At 49.5% G+C, this 19215-nt stretch overlaps 1 protein-coding gene across 2 annotated transcripts in view; it reads right to left on the bottom strand.

Annotated features, from left to right (window-relative positions):
- The window catches only part of PBX1 (PBX homeobox 1), a 130124-nt gene extending 111151 nt beyond the window's left edge, over positions 1-18973 (bottom strand). For both annotated transcript variants that reach the window (XM_041420006.1, XM_041420007.1), the window contains exons 1-2: positions 18562-18973; positions 15939-16012 (exon numbers count right to left, since the gene is read on the bottom strand). In XM_041420006.1, the coding sequence (XP_041275940.1) occupies positions 15939-16012; positions 18562-18752 (265 nt within the window). In that variant the 5' untranslated portion in view covers positions 18753-18973. The remainder of the gene's footprint in view (positions 1-15938; positions 16013-18561) is intronic.
- Positions 18974-19215: the final 242 nt, after the last annotated feature.

Raw genomic sequence — 19215 nt, 5'->3', positions numbered from 1 at the left:
GCAAGTGTCTCACACCCGCCTTTGCTCAACAGGGACTGCAGCATCTGCAGCACCAAACGTGGGAATTTTGACTTGATTGTGGTCACCTCCTGCTGACCCACAGCCATTTACCAGAAATAGGGAATGCTGGAAGGAGCCTGTGGATCCTAAAAACTCCCTCATTGCTACAATCCTCCTCTAGGTCCGACTTGTTGCATTGATGAAACAGAAAGGCAGCAGACCTAAAAAAAACAACTAAGAGGCATGTGGACACCACTTCACACACACACCCCCCTCCTAAAGGAGCAAGGAGGTCTCTCCTTTGACCTCTCAAGCAGAGCAAACGCCTCTCTAAAGACACCTAGGGACTGTCTGCGGGGTCAGGGAGATGGTCACTACTGATGGGAGCAAGCAGTGCAGAAGGTGACAGGGCCAGCCAGGCTGTGGTCCCTGCCCACAGCAGCCTGAGGCGGACACGAGCTGCACAAATGCGCAGCTCCCTTCACGCCAGGAAGCACTCGGATCAGGTAATGGAGGGTGTAGGAGACTCGTGAGAGGATTTCTGTGAGTCAGCCTTGCTGGCCAGGACCCAGATCAGCAAGCTCTGCAACATCAGCCAAACAAAAGAGGGCAAACCCTGGACCACCCCGGCCCCTTCCTGCTGCCTCCAAGATGACCCCCGCAAGTGTGGGCTTGAGGAGAGCAGCCAGAGACATGTGGAATGCTGCAGCCAGGCTTGGGATAGACTCAGCCTGCTATGCCTTGGGGCAAGGAGATGGTCGCCTCACTTCCCTGGGGAACACAGGAACACAGTCCTGGGGCTTGCTGAGCAGTTTTGTTTCTCCGCTGCCAACACAGGAAGACAAGGTTAACCTTGTTCATTTAAGCCATGAGCAGTCTCTCTCCACAAGCAATCAGAAATCAGGAGAACCTCCTCTCACCCACAGCACTTCCTAGGATTGAAGGACCAAATGTAAATAGTCCCTTCAAAGTCCTTTTCTGTGTTCCCCTCCCTCCCAAGCTCGTGCCCCATACCATGGAGCTGGTTTATGCAAGGGACATTCACATCTCCCTGACAAGAGGGTGGCCCCTGCACCAGCACGTCTGCTGGATCACAGCACCTCACCAGGAACACCCCTGAACAAAGGGTCACCACGTGTTTTGTGAAGACCTCTCCCTGGATGCTTAAAAGTCTTACCCTCTAAAACTCTGCCAGACCTGGGCTACAGCCAAGCCAGCTTCCATAAAAAACTCCACAAAATCTCTGCCATGAGGTGCTTCCACCCTTTCCTTGTCTGGGACTTGTCATTATTTTCCATTAAAAAAAAAAAAAGGATAAATACCTATCAGGAGTCATCCCAGTCCTGACAGCTGAATGAGTTAGACAAGTGCTAACGAACAAACAGGCTAAATTGCTCCTTTCCTTTCCTGACAGGCCAAAGCAAGTCTCCAGAGCACCCAGAACACCAGGTCTGATCCCTCCCCAGATTTGGTAGCAGGGAGAAGCCCACCTTGGGCAGCTGCCCAGCCACACCAGCCTGGACAAAGGGAGGTCCCACACTAAACCCCAGCTCCCTGCCCCCTCAGGTACCACCCAGCACCCAGAGGAGAGCTCCAAAGCCAGGGAAAGTGAAGATCAAGCCAGCCTTTAAGAACAGCCAGGCTGCAGCACCACGCACCCCCTCCTCCCTAGGGCAAAGCTAGGGCTGCTCCTAGGGGAGAGAGGTGATGCAGGCAGGCCAGCAGCCTCCATCCCTCTGATCCATAATGGCCTGTAGCCCCTTCCTTCCCCTGCTCCCAACGGGAGGCACACCCAGTGCTAAACACTGAGCCTAACTCCATCCGGTCCTCCTTCCCTGTGCCTATTGTGGCTAAAAATTTATCCGGTTTCTGACAGAAAAAAAAAATAAAATAAATATATATATAGATATATATAACATTGCACCTCCCCTCTGCCCTTCAAAGTAAAAGTAGCTCTGGTCTTTCCCCAGGGAGGGGGAGAGGAGTTTAAACATGAATCCCCCATCTAGCCAGCACTGCTCCACTCCTCCTCCTCCTCCAAGGACTTTCACACAGCCCTGTCCCGTCAGCCTGTCTGTGGCATTTGATTCCTGTCTGTCACTAAGTGATGAGGACAAAGGGTGAGGAGTCAGGAAAAGGTCTGAGCTACTTTGTTCATCGTCTGGATACGAACTTTGGATGAACTCCGTGGGGAAAGAGAAAAGCCGCATGGAGCGGGACGCACCGTGCACAGCACTCTCTCTCCTCAAAAAAAAAAAAAAAGGAAGAAAAAAAAAGACAAGGGAGGCTTGAACAAGGGGAAGGGGTGGGAGGGAAAGGGAGAGGAGAGCATTCCCCATCCCCATGGCGGCAGGCAGTCCTGAGAGCTCCCTGCTCCGAGGAGACAGAAGGATATTCAAACCGCCTTCCCAGGAGGCATGTTCAATAAAGCAGGATGCCAACGCAGCCTTTTCTCAAACAAATCTGTTAGCGGCGGGCCAGGGGCCAGCCACAAGGGCTCGCTTTTTAAAGCAACCAAATGGGAATTTCCTAATAAAATAAAATTTTTTAAAAAGTCCCACCGTGGCACGGGTGGAAGGGAAGCTTGCTGGCAGCAACATGAAGTATTTTGCACACAGACCTCTCTGGGAAGCACGGGAAGATGAAATACAGTGCGGAGCAGGGAGTTTTGGGATGCAGCCAGGGCCAGGGCACCAAAGCACCCGTGAGTTCCCTTGAGGAACCCACCGGAGGAGCTGAGAGAGAACAGTGCCTACAGCACAGTCACGTACCAGGGTGAAGGCTTGCAACCATGATTTCTGCTGCTCTGAGCCAGGGAGGAGGCTCAGGCTGTGTTGGGGCAGAAGTGATTTCCCTCGTGGCGATCTCTGAGACCTGGAAAAGCCACCACAGGGCACACTTGGCTCCTTTGCTGCACTCTGCTTTTCAGGGCTAAGCCAAACCAGTTTGCAACTGGAAAGCCCTGTGGTAGTCTTGCAGACATTAGGTAAATCAGCCCCTCCTGGGCAGCAGAGCAACCACACAGCTTCTCCTGAATGGCTCTTGCCCAGCAGCCAAGGTGCCTGCCCTGGGATGGGGCACAGCCTTCGTGGAGGATTACTGATTGGCACGAGATGTGCCAAGCCAGGCAGGAAAACGATTGCAACTCCACAGACAACTCTGCAGCACTCATGAGAGACCTGCTGAGTGCTGGGGTGAAGGGTGTCCCAGACAAACCACCCCACCACGCTGCACCAGCATCAAGCACTGAACACCAGAGGGGACTCCCAGCCCCACAGGCTGGCTGGGAATGCCAGCTCTGCCACCCTGGAAGTCTCTGCCTGAGGCAGAGAAGTTGGGAATCTGAGGGATATACTGGAGGCTGTTCACCACCAGCCTTCCCTGGAAATCCCAGCAGACTGGGTGAATGCACTCTCCAGGATGGGGAATCCTACATAAGACAGAGACTGTGTGGGTTACAAAACTCAGGAGAGCACTTGAAAGCAATATACTGGAGCATGCTGGAGATCACCCCGGATGCCTTGCCTCTCAACTTAAACATCATCAAATAGAAAAGCAGTTCTGCACAAGAAGGCTCTACCTGGAATACAAACACAGCAGCCTAGCAGAAGGCACTGGTGATGTCTCCCCAAGCAGGCACACAGAAGCAGGCAGGGCCCAATTCCCTTCCAGGGTGGGTGAAATCTTATCCCTTCTGTGGTGCCCAGCACAGGAGAGCTGCAGAGACAGTCACAGCAACCACTAATCCCAGCTCCAGTCTGGCCTCTCTTTGGGAAGGTAATAACTCACCACCAGAACCAGAAAGTGGAACAGATCAAAGGCTCAGCTTCACTGACTCACAGCTACGCACGGCCCCAGCCCTCCCAAGATCCACCAGCTCTGCACCAAGACAATGACCAGAGAAAAATGAAAGAAAAAGGGGAAGGCAGCACATTTCTCAGGCAACCAACCTGCCTGTGAAGGATGGGAAAGCAGGGTCCTCCCTTGCAGCCACCACCACATCCCAGAGGAGCACATGTGAGGAGGTCACTCAAACATCTCAGAGGCACTGCCCAAGACCTCTGATGGATAAACTTTGATCTCCGCCAAGCATGGCCAGTCCCTGGGGACTGCCTCTAAAGCACACAGCAGAGCCTGCCAGGGCAGATCGACTCCACAGAGAAAACCACAGCCCTTTTGGAAGAATTTGTTCTCCTGCTCGCTTCAGAAAGTCCAAAAAGTTCATCTGGCAGTGGGAGGGACCTGCTACCCAGCAGCTCAGCCAAGGTAGCCTGTCTCAAGGCAACAAGTTCCCACCAGTGTGAACCAGACAGAAGGAGGGGGGAAAAATGGACAGGATGTTGACTGGATTGGCCAGCAGTCTTATGTGCAGAAAGTGGGAGCTTGGGAAGGAGATGTTGCTGCTGCTGAATCCAAGGCTGTTTTGAGAACAGCGAGAGGAAACAGAGGGGAAAAGTGGGGGCTGGGGAAAAGAAGGAAAAAGAAAACAAATCTGCTTTATTATTGCTTGAAACCCAAGGAGACTGATTAAAGCAAACATCCCCCTTGCCCCTTCCAAGGGTTGTCTCGTCTGCTTCCTAAATCTGATTCCCATTTGTCTCTATACGGTTCTCATTTGTTCTTTGTTCAGGTCTTCTCCACACTCCTTGCTGACTCTTAGGAGCCCTTCATGGAGCCATCAGGACTGGCTTCCCTCAGGAAGGTGCAAGGGCAATCCCTGACCAGGGTCAGACCCAGCACCGGTACCCGTGCACAGGGAGGAGATGCAGCAAGAGGAAGGCAGCAGGATACAGCTACACACAACAGGCAAGAGGCCAAGGAAATCCTTGGAAAGCACTACCCAATGGTGCTGATGAGCATCTGGGTGCCTCTGGGGTAGCATTCCCAAAGGGTGAAGCAAAAGCAATTTAAAAAAAGCAAAAGGAACCAGGAAGAGAGAATGCAGCACAAGCACAGACCCACCCAGCATTTTCCTCTCTATTAGCAGACAGCCTTCAGATTAAACAGCAGTTTAAAAATTACCCTAATGGAGCTCCTTTCAAACACAAACCACAGGGACCTCTTCTAATTGCACAGCTCCTTTCCCAATCCCAGCCCAGGATGATGCAGCAGGTCCACTGGCCGCCCTTGCCCGCAGCACTGGCATGCTCTGCCAGCCGTGCCCGCTGCTCCCAACGGGGTCTTGGAGCACTGTGGCACTATGGGCTTCGCTTTCCGTCCTGGCCCCTGGCTCTCAGACCCCTGCATATGCTGCCTGTGCAGAGGAACATCTGCAAGGCCAAACCAAAAATGCCAGAAAAAGGGAAATAAAAATCTGCCCTTCTACCCATGTGGATTTGCCACTGCCTCAGGACATATGGAAAGACCAGGGACGTGCTCTACCACCACCCTCTGCTCTGCCTCACCTCCTTCCATACTACTTGTGAGTTTTTCATGGTAAACAATTCCAGTCTGCCCTTGGGATAAGTCTCTCTAAACCTCCAGTCATGTCATCGTGCTGCTGCACATCCTTACTGTCAAGAGCCCACAGGTGAGGATCCCATGAGTTTCTAGACCTGGATGCAGAAGAGTCATTTCTAAGCAAAACTCCCACCCCAGGCTGTGCACCTGCCAGACATGTACTGCAATCCTATCAAAAGGAAACACAACCCCCTCCACCACAATAAAAACCAACCAGGCACCCACTGCCCAGCCAATCCATCCACAAGAGGAAACCCAGCAGGGTCTGAGCTCCTGAGAGCCAAAGCCAAGCCTGCATCCACCCAACATCAGAGCAGGTGCAGATGGTTGCACAGGTATCCTGACACTACACAACACCATTTTCCCCCTCCTGCTTGCTGCCTCTGGAGAGGACACAGCACCAGCAGCTGCTCTCCCTGCTCTCTCCTGCCCATAAGGAAAGCGGAGACCCCTGACCTTCTCCAACACATCCCCCCAGCCCCTCCGCAGCTTAAGCAGCCCAGGTGTGCAAATGTTACCCAATGCCCTCACCAGGCAGAAAGTAAATTCCAGCAAACGGGGGAAATGCCAGCCGCAGTCAGACACTGGGATGTGCAAATAGCAGCCGGGGACCTTCGGGAGAGGAACAGCCCAGGCCCATGCGCTCCTACCTATAATCCTTCTCAGGATGCCCCCTCCAGCAGCTCCTGTGGCAGAGGAGGGATGCTAATTTGACTATTTGAGGGAATGAAAAAAAAATAAACGTTTGCTCTTGCGCTAAATGACCTTTTCAGCCACTTGGGGACAGAATTGCACCGGGGCTTTGGAGCGAGCTACAGCGGGCGGGCGCTGCTTGCTCCCTGCTCCCCATGCTGGATGCTTTGTGCCTCCAGATGCATTTAAGGGGTCCATGCCTCCCAGCCACCTCTGTCCACGCAGCAACAAAGCCAAGAAGCAGCCTCTTTGGAAAAATCTGCATGAAACAGGGAGGAAGAAGTGGTCTGCTAAGAGCTCGCCGAGCGAAGCGCTTCAGACGGTTTCATTTCACATCGCCGAAAGCGTAAATCAGGGCACTGCTCCTCGGGTTCTTCTCCATTAGCAAAGTGTATTGCAAGTCCCTTCCCACCACCGATACCGATCGACACTTCACATCTGCTGACCAGATCTAACAGCCAGGATTTTCCTGGGGAATAATACATTCAGTGAAAACACCATTCCTGACACCTGCTCCCCCAAACACGCAACCGCTCCGGGAGCGGCTCCTCGCTCTCTACAGGCACATGCACAGCACCACGCAGCACCCTCGTCAATTTGTATCAGAAATAAAGAGGTGACCCCTTCAAAGCAAAGGTCAAAAACCCCTCAAAACACACTTCCAGCCAGTGCAGCATATCCCACTGCCTGTAACTTGCCTAAATGCGAACAAGTGCTCTTCTGGAAAGCACCAGCTTCACACTAAACCTACCAGGGGACGGGCTGTGTCCTGTGCTATCAAGTCAGGATCGACAGCCACAACTCTTTCCAGCTAATTCCTTTTACCCTGTGAACTGCAATCTGTAGCCTTTTGTCTAGAGATTTGCAATAATCAGAGTATTGCAAATTCATCATGTTATCGCAGTATTTGAAATAATATTTTTGCAATTTATTGCAATATTGCAATCAATCATATTATTGAAAATTCTTGCAATATTATTGTAATGAGTCACATATTACAATAATAATTTTGCATATAAGCAGGCTCCTCCCAAACAAAAAAATACTAACCTAAAACACTTGCAACATTTTAAAATTAAGAGACTTAGGGGTTAAAAGCCAAATTTACAGCTGAAAGCCAGAGACCAATCCATGCAGAAGCTCCAGGTATTGTATCATTCCTAATGTTCCACCAGAGAATCACAGCACAAGGAAAGAAATAAAAAAAGATGTGTGTAAACAAGCAAAGGTACACCCACCAGCAGCTTGGGTTTTGAAACATTAATGTTGAAATTAGAAAGGCACATTTAGTAGAGTTATGGGCAGATTCACTTTCAGTTTGGCTCCAGCCTTGTAAATATCAAATGTCAAAAGGAAACAACTGCACTGAGTTAAAGAGAGAAAAATCCCCATGCTGTGGAGACATAGCTGGGATAGGGACCGCTGGAGTTGGGAAAGAAGCAGCAACCAGCAAGGAACACTTGGAACACAACTGGAAGGGTATTTTTGCTGGGTAACCTGCCACTGCTAATTCTGCTAATCGACATCACTCTGGAATTTCAAAATGTTATCCAACCAGGAGAGAAACTTGATTTTCCTCTTCTGGTAACGAGGATGGGCAGGCCAGCCAGGTTGTGCGAAACCAAAAATGGGATGTGGAAACGATGAACTGAGTTTCCAGGCTTCTACTCGGGTGAGAAACAAAAATCCAGGCACCAGCATTTAAACAGGCTGATCCCACTTGCAAAGGCAGCTCTGCTCATTTTTCAACAAGGCTGAAGTAAAATGGCAAAGTTATCATTTTAGATTAGAGCAGCTGCTCACAGCACTGGCTCTTCCGAGGGTTTTCCATTTATCAGTAGATTTAAGGGGGAAAAAAAGGGTGGAGGGGGCTGGAAAGAGCCCATCAGCTTAGGGCAAGCAAAAAATCTATTTTGGGTAAGGCTTCTCCTATAAATAAAAGGCTGGGAAGGGAGGGGACAGTGGCAATGTACAGCTCCCTCAAGGTGTCACAGGGGATTTCTATTATCTGTGGTGGCGACCTCCCCTAAACGCAGAGCATCACCAGCAGCACTCTGCTCCTCAGCAGGCACGGCTTCCCTGGCAGCCAAACCCTTCACTGGGCTGCCATTCCCTGGCTGCCTTGCCTTTCCCACCAGGAAAAGGAGCCAGGAGAAGTGGCTTTCTGTTCCAGCTCAAAAAAAAAAATTATATATACACATATATACAGGGGCACAGCTCACAAACACAAGGCCAAGAGATATTATTATGCCTTTTTTTTTTTCACTTGACACAGTTGCAAATCAATAATTCCAGGCCAAGCGATTCCCAGCACTGGGAGAAAGCATCACCTGAGTCCCTCCTGAGCCCGGCCTGGCAACACACACTAATGTATTCAGTCCACAGCCTCCTCAGGCCACAGCTTTCTGTAATTTATCCCTATAGCACCCACCACCCTGGATTATTTAAGTGGCCGGGGGATGCAGCACCTCCGAGGCAGTTTTGAGCAGAAGCTGCTGACCACCTAGCCCACAAAACCATCAGTTTTGGTTTCCAAGGGAGTTCCTAGCAGATGCTCCCCAAAGGAAATGTGAATTTCACAAAAAACCTCCCAGCACTGATGCCTCAGGGGCACACTGGGGAGGTGGTCATCTGCAAATCACCACGCAGCACCTACACCCACCCAGCACACCCAAAAATCACACAGCTTGGGCTCTGGCACAGGGTGCAGCATTGGGCTGCCATGTGTGACCCCAGGCTGGCAGCCCAGGAGCCAGGCAGTGCTCACAAACGCCTTCTCCCACCACGGGGAACACTCGCCAGACCAGGACCCGATGGATGTTTGGGAAAAGCAAAGGATGCAGATTGAGGCTGGTTTATTAGATTACAGACAGCCCCATGCAAATAGGGCCATATTGATCTGGTCTGCAAACACCTGGCTGGGAATACGAGCAGCCCCTGAGTATACAGAAGCTGCTGGAGATTATTAACCAGATCCATTGCTGTAAATCACATTACCTCCTTCCAAACCCTGACCCAGCACAGAGTCCCCCTGAGCTAGGCACTGTACAGGGCACATCCCTGCAGCACAAGGGAGCATCACTTCTCCCTGCACGGCACCCAGACGCCTGAAGACTCAGCCCAAAAGTGTGGGCATCCTGCTCTGGAGGCCATGGAGCCAGTTTTGTGTAGCCCACCTTCCCCACAGCAACTCCCAAAGCTAAACATGTTACCAACAGAAACTCACTGCCGTGGGAATGCAAAGCAGGAAGAAAAAAAAAAAAATTACAAATAATAAAATAGGTGGAAAATAGATAATATCACATCTTCAGGGGAAAACTACCCCCTGCTCCTATTGGGCTCCTCATATTTTGCATCAACTGCAAACCACCCCTGTGTGCACAGGGCAGACAAGACAGGCTCTCCTGTCTCCCAAAGCACCCCAACTCCAAGCACAGGAAAGGAAAAAAGGTAGTAGTAAAATGTTTCTCAGCAGATTTCCAAGAGATCACGAAACCCTTTGCAGAGCTTCATTAGCAGAGAAGGCAGCAGTTCCAAGATTAAAGGAGAAACTGGGGAATAAGGTGCCAAACCAAAGGCAGATGAGGAATCCCGTCTTCCTCCCTTCTCCCTGCCAAAATCCACAGCTCTGATTCAGCAGAAGCACCAGCAGCACAGCCTACTATATCTCACTGCAAACAAACCCATTTATGTTTAAACCACCACCCTACTCCCCTCAAGGATTGCTGCATGCAGTAATTTCCTTGTGACGGGGGAAAAAAAAAAAAACAAACCATGATGAAATTGTCTCAGAGTTTCTCTGTGTTTTGTTTACAACCGCTGCCCTCAAACCAGGGCCGGCACGAGTCCTGCTAACAAGAATAAATCTCACATTTGAGAGCATTTAGAAAAGCTCTGCTTGCAGACACTCAGCGCTCCAAGGAGGAAATCCCTCTGCAGGTCTCAAATAAGGGAACTTGAACCACTTTTCCCAGGAGAAATTTAGGCCTGAAAGATCTTCTGAGTTTCTCATTTGGAGCTACAAGGCCCAATAACAGGATCTCTTTCCCCGGACTCACCCACAAACTGACTGCTGCCAGGATCATGCAGAGGTGAGGGGAGATGGACTGGAGAGAGAGCCATGGTAGCAGGGAAAACACCCAACATTTATGGAAGAGAATGCTCTGGCTAGCTGCTGTTTATGCCCACACCTGGTTAATACAGGTATTTTTCCAGTATGCATTAATTTGTTCTTCTCTGTGCCTTGTTCAGTGCTGTCAGCAGGGATTCCCCAAAGAGTGGGCTGCTTCCAGGAACCCTCCCTCCCTGAACCCAAAGCCACCCAAAACCTGGGAGGCCAGTGCAAGCAAAGGCTTGGAAACCTGGGAACATGGGGGTCAAGAGCTGGAAGACTGGCTCATCCATCTCCCAGGAAAAAACAAACAGGGCTGGGAGCAACAGGACACAGCAGACCCTCCAAGAACACCTTCCTGCTCTGCTGCCCTCACAAAGTTTGCTCAACATCAGGCACCCATAAAAAAACAAGCCTTGAAATAAAAAGCAAACAGGTTTGCTCCTGTACACCCCAAATTGTGGGGAGTCCCTCAGGAGTGGGAATGCTATGCCAGAGCCAGGCCTGGTTTCTCTGCTTTGATGGCAGGGCCGAGGGAGAGGAGGTGGGAAGAAGAGCCCACTGGCAGCCCTGTTCTTCCCACCTCCTCCTCTGGAGGATTGCAGGAGGCCAATTTTGATTAAACTAATTAAGCCTGCTCCATTCAAAGCGCTCCAACCACATGCTACCAGGGGAGAAGAAAATATGAAATTAAAAGTAAAAAAGAGCAGCCTGCTCGCAAGCACGCTCCTCCAAAGCCACCCGTCCCCAGCAGATCCCTGATGGACACCACCACACTGGAAGATAAAAGTCCAGAAAACAGACTTAAGAGACAGGTCCAGTCCTGAAGACCCTGCTCCTTCCAGCTGCCAGGACCTTCTGGGACTTGTCCCACCTCCCACCAGCATGACTGGTTTCCAGTCCCAGAGGTAGCCACTCCTCCACCATGACAAGGTCTACCAAACCATCCCTATCTCCCAGTCCCTTGCACATTCCCTCCCCTCCTTTCCCTTGAAAACATCAGGTTTCTGGAAGCAATTTAATTGTGAGTTATAGCAAGGCTTCCTCAGGCAGTGTGGATCGGACTGGAGGCCCTGTTCTCCCAAAATGTTTAACTTCCCCCCAGGGCAGCCACACCAGGGGCCCTGCAGACTCTGCTTGGCACGGAGAAACATCACTTTTGCTTTCAAAGCCTTTCAACTAGAAGGAAAAAAAAAATCAGTAATAACAAATATCAAAGCAAAGGTTTCCTTCCCTTTGAAGGGCAGGAGGGAGAGCAGCCAGGTGAGGGCTGGACCTGCCCAAAGCTCAGCAAGCTGAGGGAGACCTGGATCCTGCAGGGCTGGAGGACCGAGCACTTTCCTGATGAGCTTTCTTTCCAAGCAGCAGAATGATGCCTTAGGTGCAAGAATTGCATTGAAATTCAAATCGGGGTTTTGAACTCTCTCCTGCCCCTTGGGAAACCTCCTCAGTGGAAATGCAGGATAAAGAGGAGGGCAGGATTTGATACCCTGGGGAAGGGTGGGGGGGAAGGAAAGCAAGCTGCCCCATCCTGCTGGGAGGAATGCTTGAGCCAAGGGGCACTGGGCTTGCCAGTATACCCCTGTTAAAGCTCTGCCCCACGCCCCAAAAACCCCAGCACTGGACACACCACATCTGCCCCTCTTTTCCCCATGCTGCTCCTGGTGGGGTTTTACTTGGGGGCGTGGGGAAAAGAGGGAAAGGAGGGAGGAAGAATAAGAAACCCCATATCATAATTGCTATATTAAAGAGAAATAGCAGGCAAGAATAATAAGAGAGGTGTCAGAAGTGAAATACAGTAACAGACATAAAAAAAAAAAAAAAAAAGACTACAGTTCTGCGATGGGGGTGTTAATTGAACACAGAGCTGGAGAGAACAAAGGGGTGTTAAGGAAGAGAAGAAGGGGAAAAATCCTACCTCCTCCAAAGATCTGATTTGAGTTAAGTTTGGTGAAGATAATGCACAGGGAAAGGTAGCTAAGAGGCACCTTATATAGCTATTATGTTCTAAAATTAAAAAAAAAAAAAGACAACAAACCCATTATTCAACAACAATTGCACGGTTAATCAGTGCTGTCTATAAATATTCCACTTTTGTAAATCCCCCCCATTGGTGCTATGTACGTTTTTCTTTTAATCCCTAATTCCTTCAACACAGGAGGGAGAGGAGGGTGAGAAAATATAAATTGTGGGATTTCAAATGCAAAGTCAGGGTTTTCTTAAGAAGTAGAATTTGCCCCATGCCCTCACCTCCCCAATGAGTGGAGAAAGTGAAACGATGGGAAAAGCTCTTAAGGAGGAGGAATCAGATTAAATGGTCATATATCCTGTGCTCAGCCTCTCCCCACCGGTCCCCGCTGAACGAGATGGGAGTTGGGAAAGGCTCACAGCTGAAATAGATGCTGCTGCATTTTGACAGCAGATATTTTCCAGTTTGCCATCCAAGGACCCCACGTCTGCGTACGCCTTGCCTGATTCTTCTGCTTAGCTATTCTGCTCATGCAGAGAACAGCTTAAAAAAAAAAAAAACATACCAAGAGAGAGGGGAAAAAAACAAGGGAAAAAAAAAATAAACAGCCATAAAGACAGAGACCCTACCCTTGCCTTCAAACTTTTTATAAATCAGGAATGCAATTTCCGATTTCAATCCCTATTGATGGAGGAATCAATTGTATTTAGGACAACAATGCCTCCCATTTCCATAATTATTATTCCAAAAAGCCAGCCAGCCAGCCATTTGAAGGCAGTCCTGCCCCTTCCCTCGCAACAAAGCGACCAACAGCAAGTGAAAACACACCAAATGAACGCCGACAACTTCGATGTATATTTAAGAAGCAATTTTTTTCCTTCCCCTACATCCTCCTGCCTGGATCAGACCTCTCAACTTTTATTACTTTTAAACAGATATCACCCCAAAGGTCTGCAGACAAAAGGCAACCCCCTGAGCTTTTTTTTTTTAATCATTATAATTTTTTTAAGTGATAATAAATACTTAAAATAACTGAAGAGCCCAAATGCAAAAGGCGACTCTTTGGCCAGTGGAGATGACCTATTTTTGTAAGAACTTTATGGACACTTTGGGTTTGCTCAAGACAAGGTTAACACTATGAAATAGTAGCCATAATGTTGCGAGAGATGGTGGTAAAGTCTCTGTAAGGCTCTGGAGTCACTTAAATCAGGCAGCGGGGTAACCGAACGCACATTTCTGCACATCATAACGCCGGGGGGAAGATGTACGCGCACACTTTCAAACACCCACCAGTGACCACAAACAATCACCAGGATTTCAAATGCCACACATGCAAAAATCTGGGAAGCTAAATGGAAAGTGGGAAGCGAGAAGTTGGCTCAACTTTCACGCCGCTGCCCGCAAGGAAGGGGTAAGCAAACAGACGCAGGCGGTACCCTCGGCCCCAGAAAAAACAAGGCAAACTTCCTCCTAGCATTGGGCCCACAAAGCAATAATTTAAAAAAAAATAATAAAAATAAACCGAAACCATCTGGCTGTTTGCTTTCTTATGAAGTGTGACTTTTGGGGACGCAGATGGGGTGGAGAGGGGAGGAGGTCTTTGAATTCGCAAAGTGAAAGAATTCACCGCAAACATATCCAAGGGTAGATAAACAACGCTCCAAAAGCCATCTCGAGTCAACCTCTTTGGAGACCTCTACAGCACAGCCCCGTAAGCCAAGTAATCTAGGCACAACACCAACAAACAGCATTTATAAAAATGTAAAACAGCCCCAGTTCACACCTGAATATCCTTATTTCCAGCAGCATGCTTCACCCTATACCATCTCTTTCCATTTTTCCTCAGCAGACAGGAATTCTCACACCCTGTCACTGTGGCTATGCACAGTTCCTCATCCCTCCTCAGCACACTGGGACCTCACAGCATCCCTGAGCTCACCTGGCTTTCCCCACTAAGTTTGGTCCCAGCAGCAGATTTCTTGCTCCCTAACTTTGCCAGAGCGAAGCTGAGCTGGGATTAAACAGTTATCCCAGCCAAAAAGTATCCCTGCACAGGCAACATATGGAGCACCAAATACACTTAAAGAAGAGACAGGCAAAGACGGACACAAAATTAAAGAAGAAAGAGAAAAGAGGGAAAGGAACTCGGTAGCTCCCTTTTTTTTGTGGAGGCGCATGGGGGAACGCTGTAAAATCCTGAACCTCTCTACACAGACTCTCTCACGTTACAGCATAGGAAGAGTTTGGAGGTTCCCATACCAAACCCGCTGCTGGTTCTTATGGGAAGTCTGTAGGGAAGGACTCCTCGGGAAGGTCAGAGGCGGCCCCGCAGCCGGGAGGACTCGGGAGAGCCGAATGCCATCGGTAGGTGCTTTGTCTGGGCTACACGCTGCACAAACAACGCTTAACAAAGGGCCCTCTTAGTCATTTTATATATATTGCAGGAGTCAAGTAATTGTATTTTCAATCAGCTGCTCATGCTGGGAGGTTTTAGTTATATATATATATATTTAAGAACAGGGAAAAAAAAAATAAGACCCAGTTCAGGTTTCTGAAAGCTGCTCCCCTTTTATGTGTAACTATCAATGTATATCAACTGGGTGTGCAATCATATTTATTGTCACTTTCATTCATGTCATGCCCTTGCTTATATGGCTTAGATATGAATTATTGACTGTTTCAGTCCTTGTTGTAAAGAGGGGGGAAGGGGGGGAAAAGTCAAGTACTTTGCAGCGTGCTAAAACAAGGCAGCTACGGCGGCACGGGAAAGCTCACAGATCAACTCTGGTCAGCTCAGAAAGCCAACAGGAGAGATTAACCACCCCCCAAATTTCCACCACTCCCCCCACTTTTTTTTTTTTTTTTTACATTTCTATTAAAAAAAAAAAGGAGAGATTCCAACAAATACATAAATAAGTGGTGCATGTTGCTAAATGTCCTTCCCTGAGCATCTGTTGTTTAAGATCACCCTTGATTGATGACTGCTATTTTTTAATTGTTGCTTTTAAAATTTAAATGCCCCCCTGGGATGTGTTATAAGTGTGTTAGTACATGGTAGGAGGTCTGGAAAGTGGGAAACAGCAGAACCAACGCTCTCATGCCATTAGCTTCTAAAGAAGCCTGAGAACACCCCATGCCATAAAACAACAGTACCCTAAAGTAACTAACAATCTAATATATTGCTTTCACTAAAGGCAACTGACAACTCGCTCTTACATGAGCTAGCCTGGATGATTGGCAGACAAGAGCATTTTAACTCTTTCTTTTAAAAAAAAAAAAAAGTAAGAAACCTTTGTGTTTACCTGAATACTAATGGTAATAAAACTGCACAGTTTCATTTTGTTGGGATTATTCCCCCACACACCCACTCTGCATTCACATTTTGTTTTTTAAGCAGTGCCATGTATTAAAGAAGAAACTAGAGCAAGACAGAAATTACAAGGGGGTTGATTTTTTTTTCTCCCCAGAAAAAGCAATAAATAAAGAAAGGCTATACAATAGAAATTAAACCACGATATTTTCTCCTCTAGACACAAACCACATCATGCAAGTCCACTGCCAGAAGCATTAAATACCAACGAGTTATTTCTCCCCACTTAAATACTACTGCATTGGTGGGGGGGGGAGGGGGGAACGACACAAACTTGAGGAGTAAAATCCCCAAAGAACAAAAACAATACAGAACCAACAGCACTGATTTCCTACCTGTTTTTTCTTTGATTTCACACAAGACATTAAAAAGCGCCGGCTTCATCCTGTGGCAGTTTAAAGCATGTTTCCTGGAGAGAAAAGAAAAGAGGGGAGGGTGAGCTCAGGATGTCATCACGAGGAGCAACTTTCCAAATTCACGCTGGCTGGCATAGGGCTGGCAGCTTTGAGCCCCCAGTGCTGCAAACAGCCACCTACCCAAGGCAGGGGACATGAATGTCACCAGTTTAGGAATGAAAACCGCCTTTGCCACCGAGCAGCTCCACGGCCGGCGCGAGGCAGGCGATGCTCCACGGCAGAGCCAGCAGCTTTTGGGAGCCAAGCTCGGATCAACTGTCTTGTTCAATACACAGCACTGGCCTCTCCCTGTCCTCCACCTCCAATATTACACCAGGCCATGTGCTTTATTTGTGAGGCAGAGGGGCAGTAAACTCCTCCTTGCCCCAGTGCTGGAAACATCCCCTGCTTAGAGCTGTCAATTCAGGGAATTTCAGTGCCCAACGTGGAGCACAGAAGGACACATGGAGAGAGAACCCCATTCCTCTGCCTCCATGCTACTTACATCCAGCTTATTTGCAGGTGTTAAAATTTAATTCTTGACAATAGGGACAGTAAACACATTAAAAAATCACAGCCGGCTGCTTCTGGGAAGGGGAGGGAATGCTATTCAACGCTGCTCCTTTCGGCTGCTGTTATTCCAGAGCTGACCATTCTCCTGTGGGTTTTGAGGAGAGACTTTGGGGAGGGGGCGCTTTAATTGGCTGGTTTTAAAACCCACCACGCGCCCTCTGAGGCAAAGAAACAGCGTGATTTAATTTTTTCTCTTGAGCCATAGGGTGATTTAGCCAAGGGTTCAGCTGCACACAGGGCTGTTGCTATCCGGCGCCGGTTACGGGGATTTCTGTTTACCAACCAAAATTACACGCGAAAGATGATGTGAACATCTGGCAAACATTCACACTACTTGCCCCACCACCCACAACATGTTAAAAAGATTTATATATCTGATGAAGTCTCTCAAAGGTATATACCCTTGCAGAACCACAGCGTTCCCTTATCAGCACACCCAGATGGGCGCAGACATTTGGGTATACGCAAATCACGTACATACGCTGTAAGGGCGCTCTTACAAACAATGCTGGCACTTTGCATCTTCCAAAAACTTAATTTAGGAAAAAAAAAAAAGAAAAGAAAAACCAAACAAACAAAAAAAAAAAAGGCAGCAAAACAACCGTGCAATAGTAGGACGGAAGGAGGATATGCAAAGCCAAGTTTTATTGATAAATAGACCATGTTTGCCAGCTCAGAATTAAAAATAATAACAATAATTTACCAAAAAAAAAAAAAAAAAAATTTAAAAAAAAAAAAAAAGAGAAGAAAAAACAAAAAAACAAAAAAAAAAAAAGAAAACAAGCACTGTGAGGAAGCAGCTGAAATAGACCAGCAAGGCAAACCCATAAAGCCTTCCCCTAGCTCTGTTCTGCTTTGGTTTTATTGATTTGATTAACTACACTAAATTATCCAGGCAGGAACACACACGATTCCTGCAACTTTCCAAAGGAAGAGCCCCTCACTGCCCCGGGTCTGGCCGGGGAGAAAGTGAATGATTTCCTCCTCCTCCTCACAGCTACTCTGCCCCTGCAAGAACATAAGAAAATGAGTAAGATCAACCCTACAACGAGCCTTTTTGGTAAGCGGGAACTCTAGAGAAACTGTGGAGGCAAGGAGAATGGAAGCTAAGGTTTGGGGTACTTTTATCCCTCTGCAAGTTCTTAAGCGAGTTTTGGGGCTGTGCGGTGCGATTTTCCAGGAACAATGTATTCTAGCAATCTGCTTCAACTCGGGGCATAAATATCAGGAGGAAGGACAACACATGAAGCAGCTTTGCAGCCCAGAAGAAATATCAAGTGTAACCCAGGCAATTCAGGGCAACTTTTTTGTCCCAATTCCTTCATTTGAGGTTTTTTTTTTTTTCCTCCCCTCCCTGAACTTTTGATAGTGCCTTTGAAGGTGCGCATTAGGTTTGCACTCCCCGAAGCGCAGGACAATTCACACACCGGCTCTTATAGCCTTGTTTTTTCCTTTTTAAATACATCTGCAATTAAGGGGAAAAAAAATAAAAAAGGCAAAGCTTCTATGAGCATCTTCAAAGCGCTGAAAAAAATAACAGCACTACACGGGCCTAAGAAAGAACATTATTAGCAGCCCTAAAAGCGGGGCAGCACTTCGTGGCTCTTTCGGAGAAGCCCGGAGCGGAGCCCACGACCGCCCTCCGCAGTTAAACCCCCCACCCCAAAAAGGCCGGGAAAAGCCAGGCCCAGTTTGTGGATGGAGGGAGGGGGAGGCTGCGGGCGCGGCGACCCCTCGAAACCGCCCCGAAGTTGGGAGGTGGGAGAAAGATGGGAAATAATAAACGGGGGGCGGGGTGGGGGGTATTACCCGGTCCCCTTTCTTTTCCCCTTCCTCCCTCGCTACATTTCTCCGCAGCAGGAGCAGCAGCACCCCCGTCCCCCGATGCTCCCGCGGCCGGGCGCGCTCCCCCCGCCGGACAACAAAGGCCGGGCCGGGGCGCGGGGGAAACTTCCCGGCACCTGCCCCCCCCCGCTCCCGCCGCTCTCACCTGGCCTGCGCCTCGTCCAAACTCTGGTCCGTGATGGTCATGATCTGCTGTAAGATGTCTCCGATGTCCTGCTTCCTGCCTGCCTCCCCCTCCGCCCCGCCTGGTCCATCCTGCATGTGCTGGGACAGGCCCGGGTGCCCCGGCATCCCCACCCCGCTGTGCGTGTGCATCAGCCGCGGCTGGTCATCCATCGCCGGCCGCCGGCCCCGCTCCGCCGCCGCCTCCTGCCCTGGCTGCCGGGAGCGGCGCGGCTGGGCTGGCCGCCTGGCTCCTTGCTTTCTTTTCTTGCTCGCTTTCTTCTTCTTCTTTCCTCCCCCCCCTTCTTCCTCCTCCTCCTCCTCCCCAGCCTCTTCCTCTTCGCTTTTTATTTATCCTTCACGCTGGCGCCCGGCTCCGCGGCGGGGAGGAAGCGCCGGAGCTACCGCGACCGGAACGCGGCGGAGCCCCCGCGCACCGGGGGAGGGCTCCAAACTTTCCCCCACCCTGGGGCCGCGTTCGGGGCTGGCTGGGCCCCCCCTGCGCCGGGCCTGCGCGCACCGCTCCGGCCCTCGCCGCCTGCTTTTGTTCGGCTCCGGACTCCTCAAACTGGCACGGAGGAGCCCGGGGGCGGGGGGAGGAAGGGGCAGCGGCGCCGCCCGCCCCCCCGGCCCCATT

The sequence above is a fragment of the Onychostruthus taczanowskii genome, unplaced genomic scaffold (assembly GCF_017590055.1).
Source record: "Onychostruthus taczanowskii isolate IOZ18803 unplaced genomic scaffold, ASM1759005v1 scaffold63, whole genome shotgun sequence".
Taxonomy (NCBI): domain Eukaryota; kingdom Metazoa; phylum Chordata; class Aves; order Passeriformes; family Passeridae; genus Onychostruthus; species Onychostruthus taczanowskii.
This window is presented reverse-complemented; position numbering and strand designations above follow the sequence as displayed.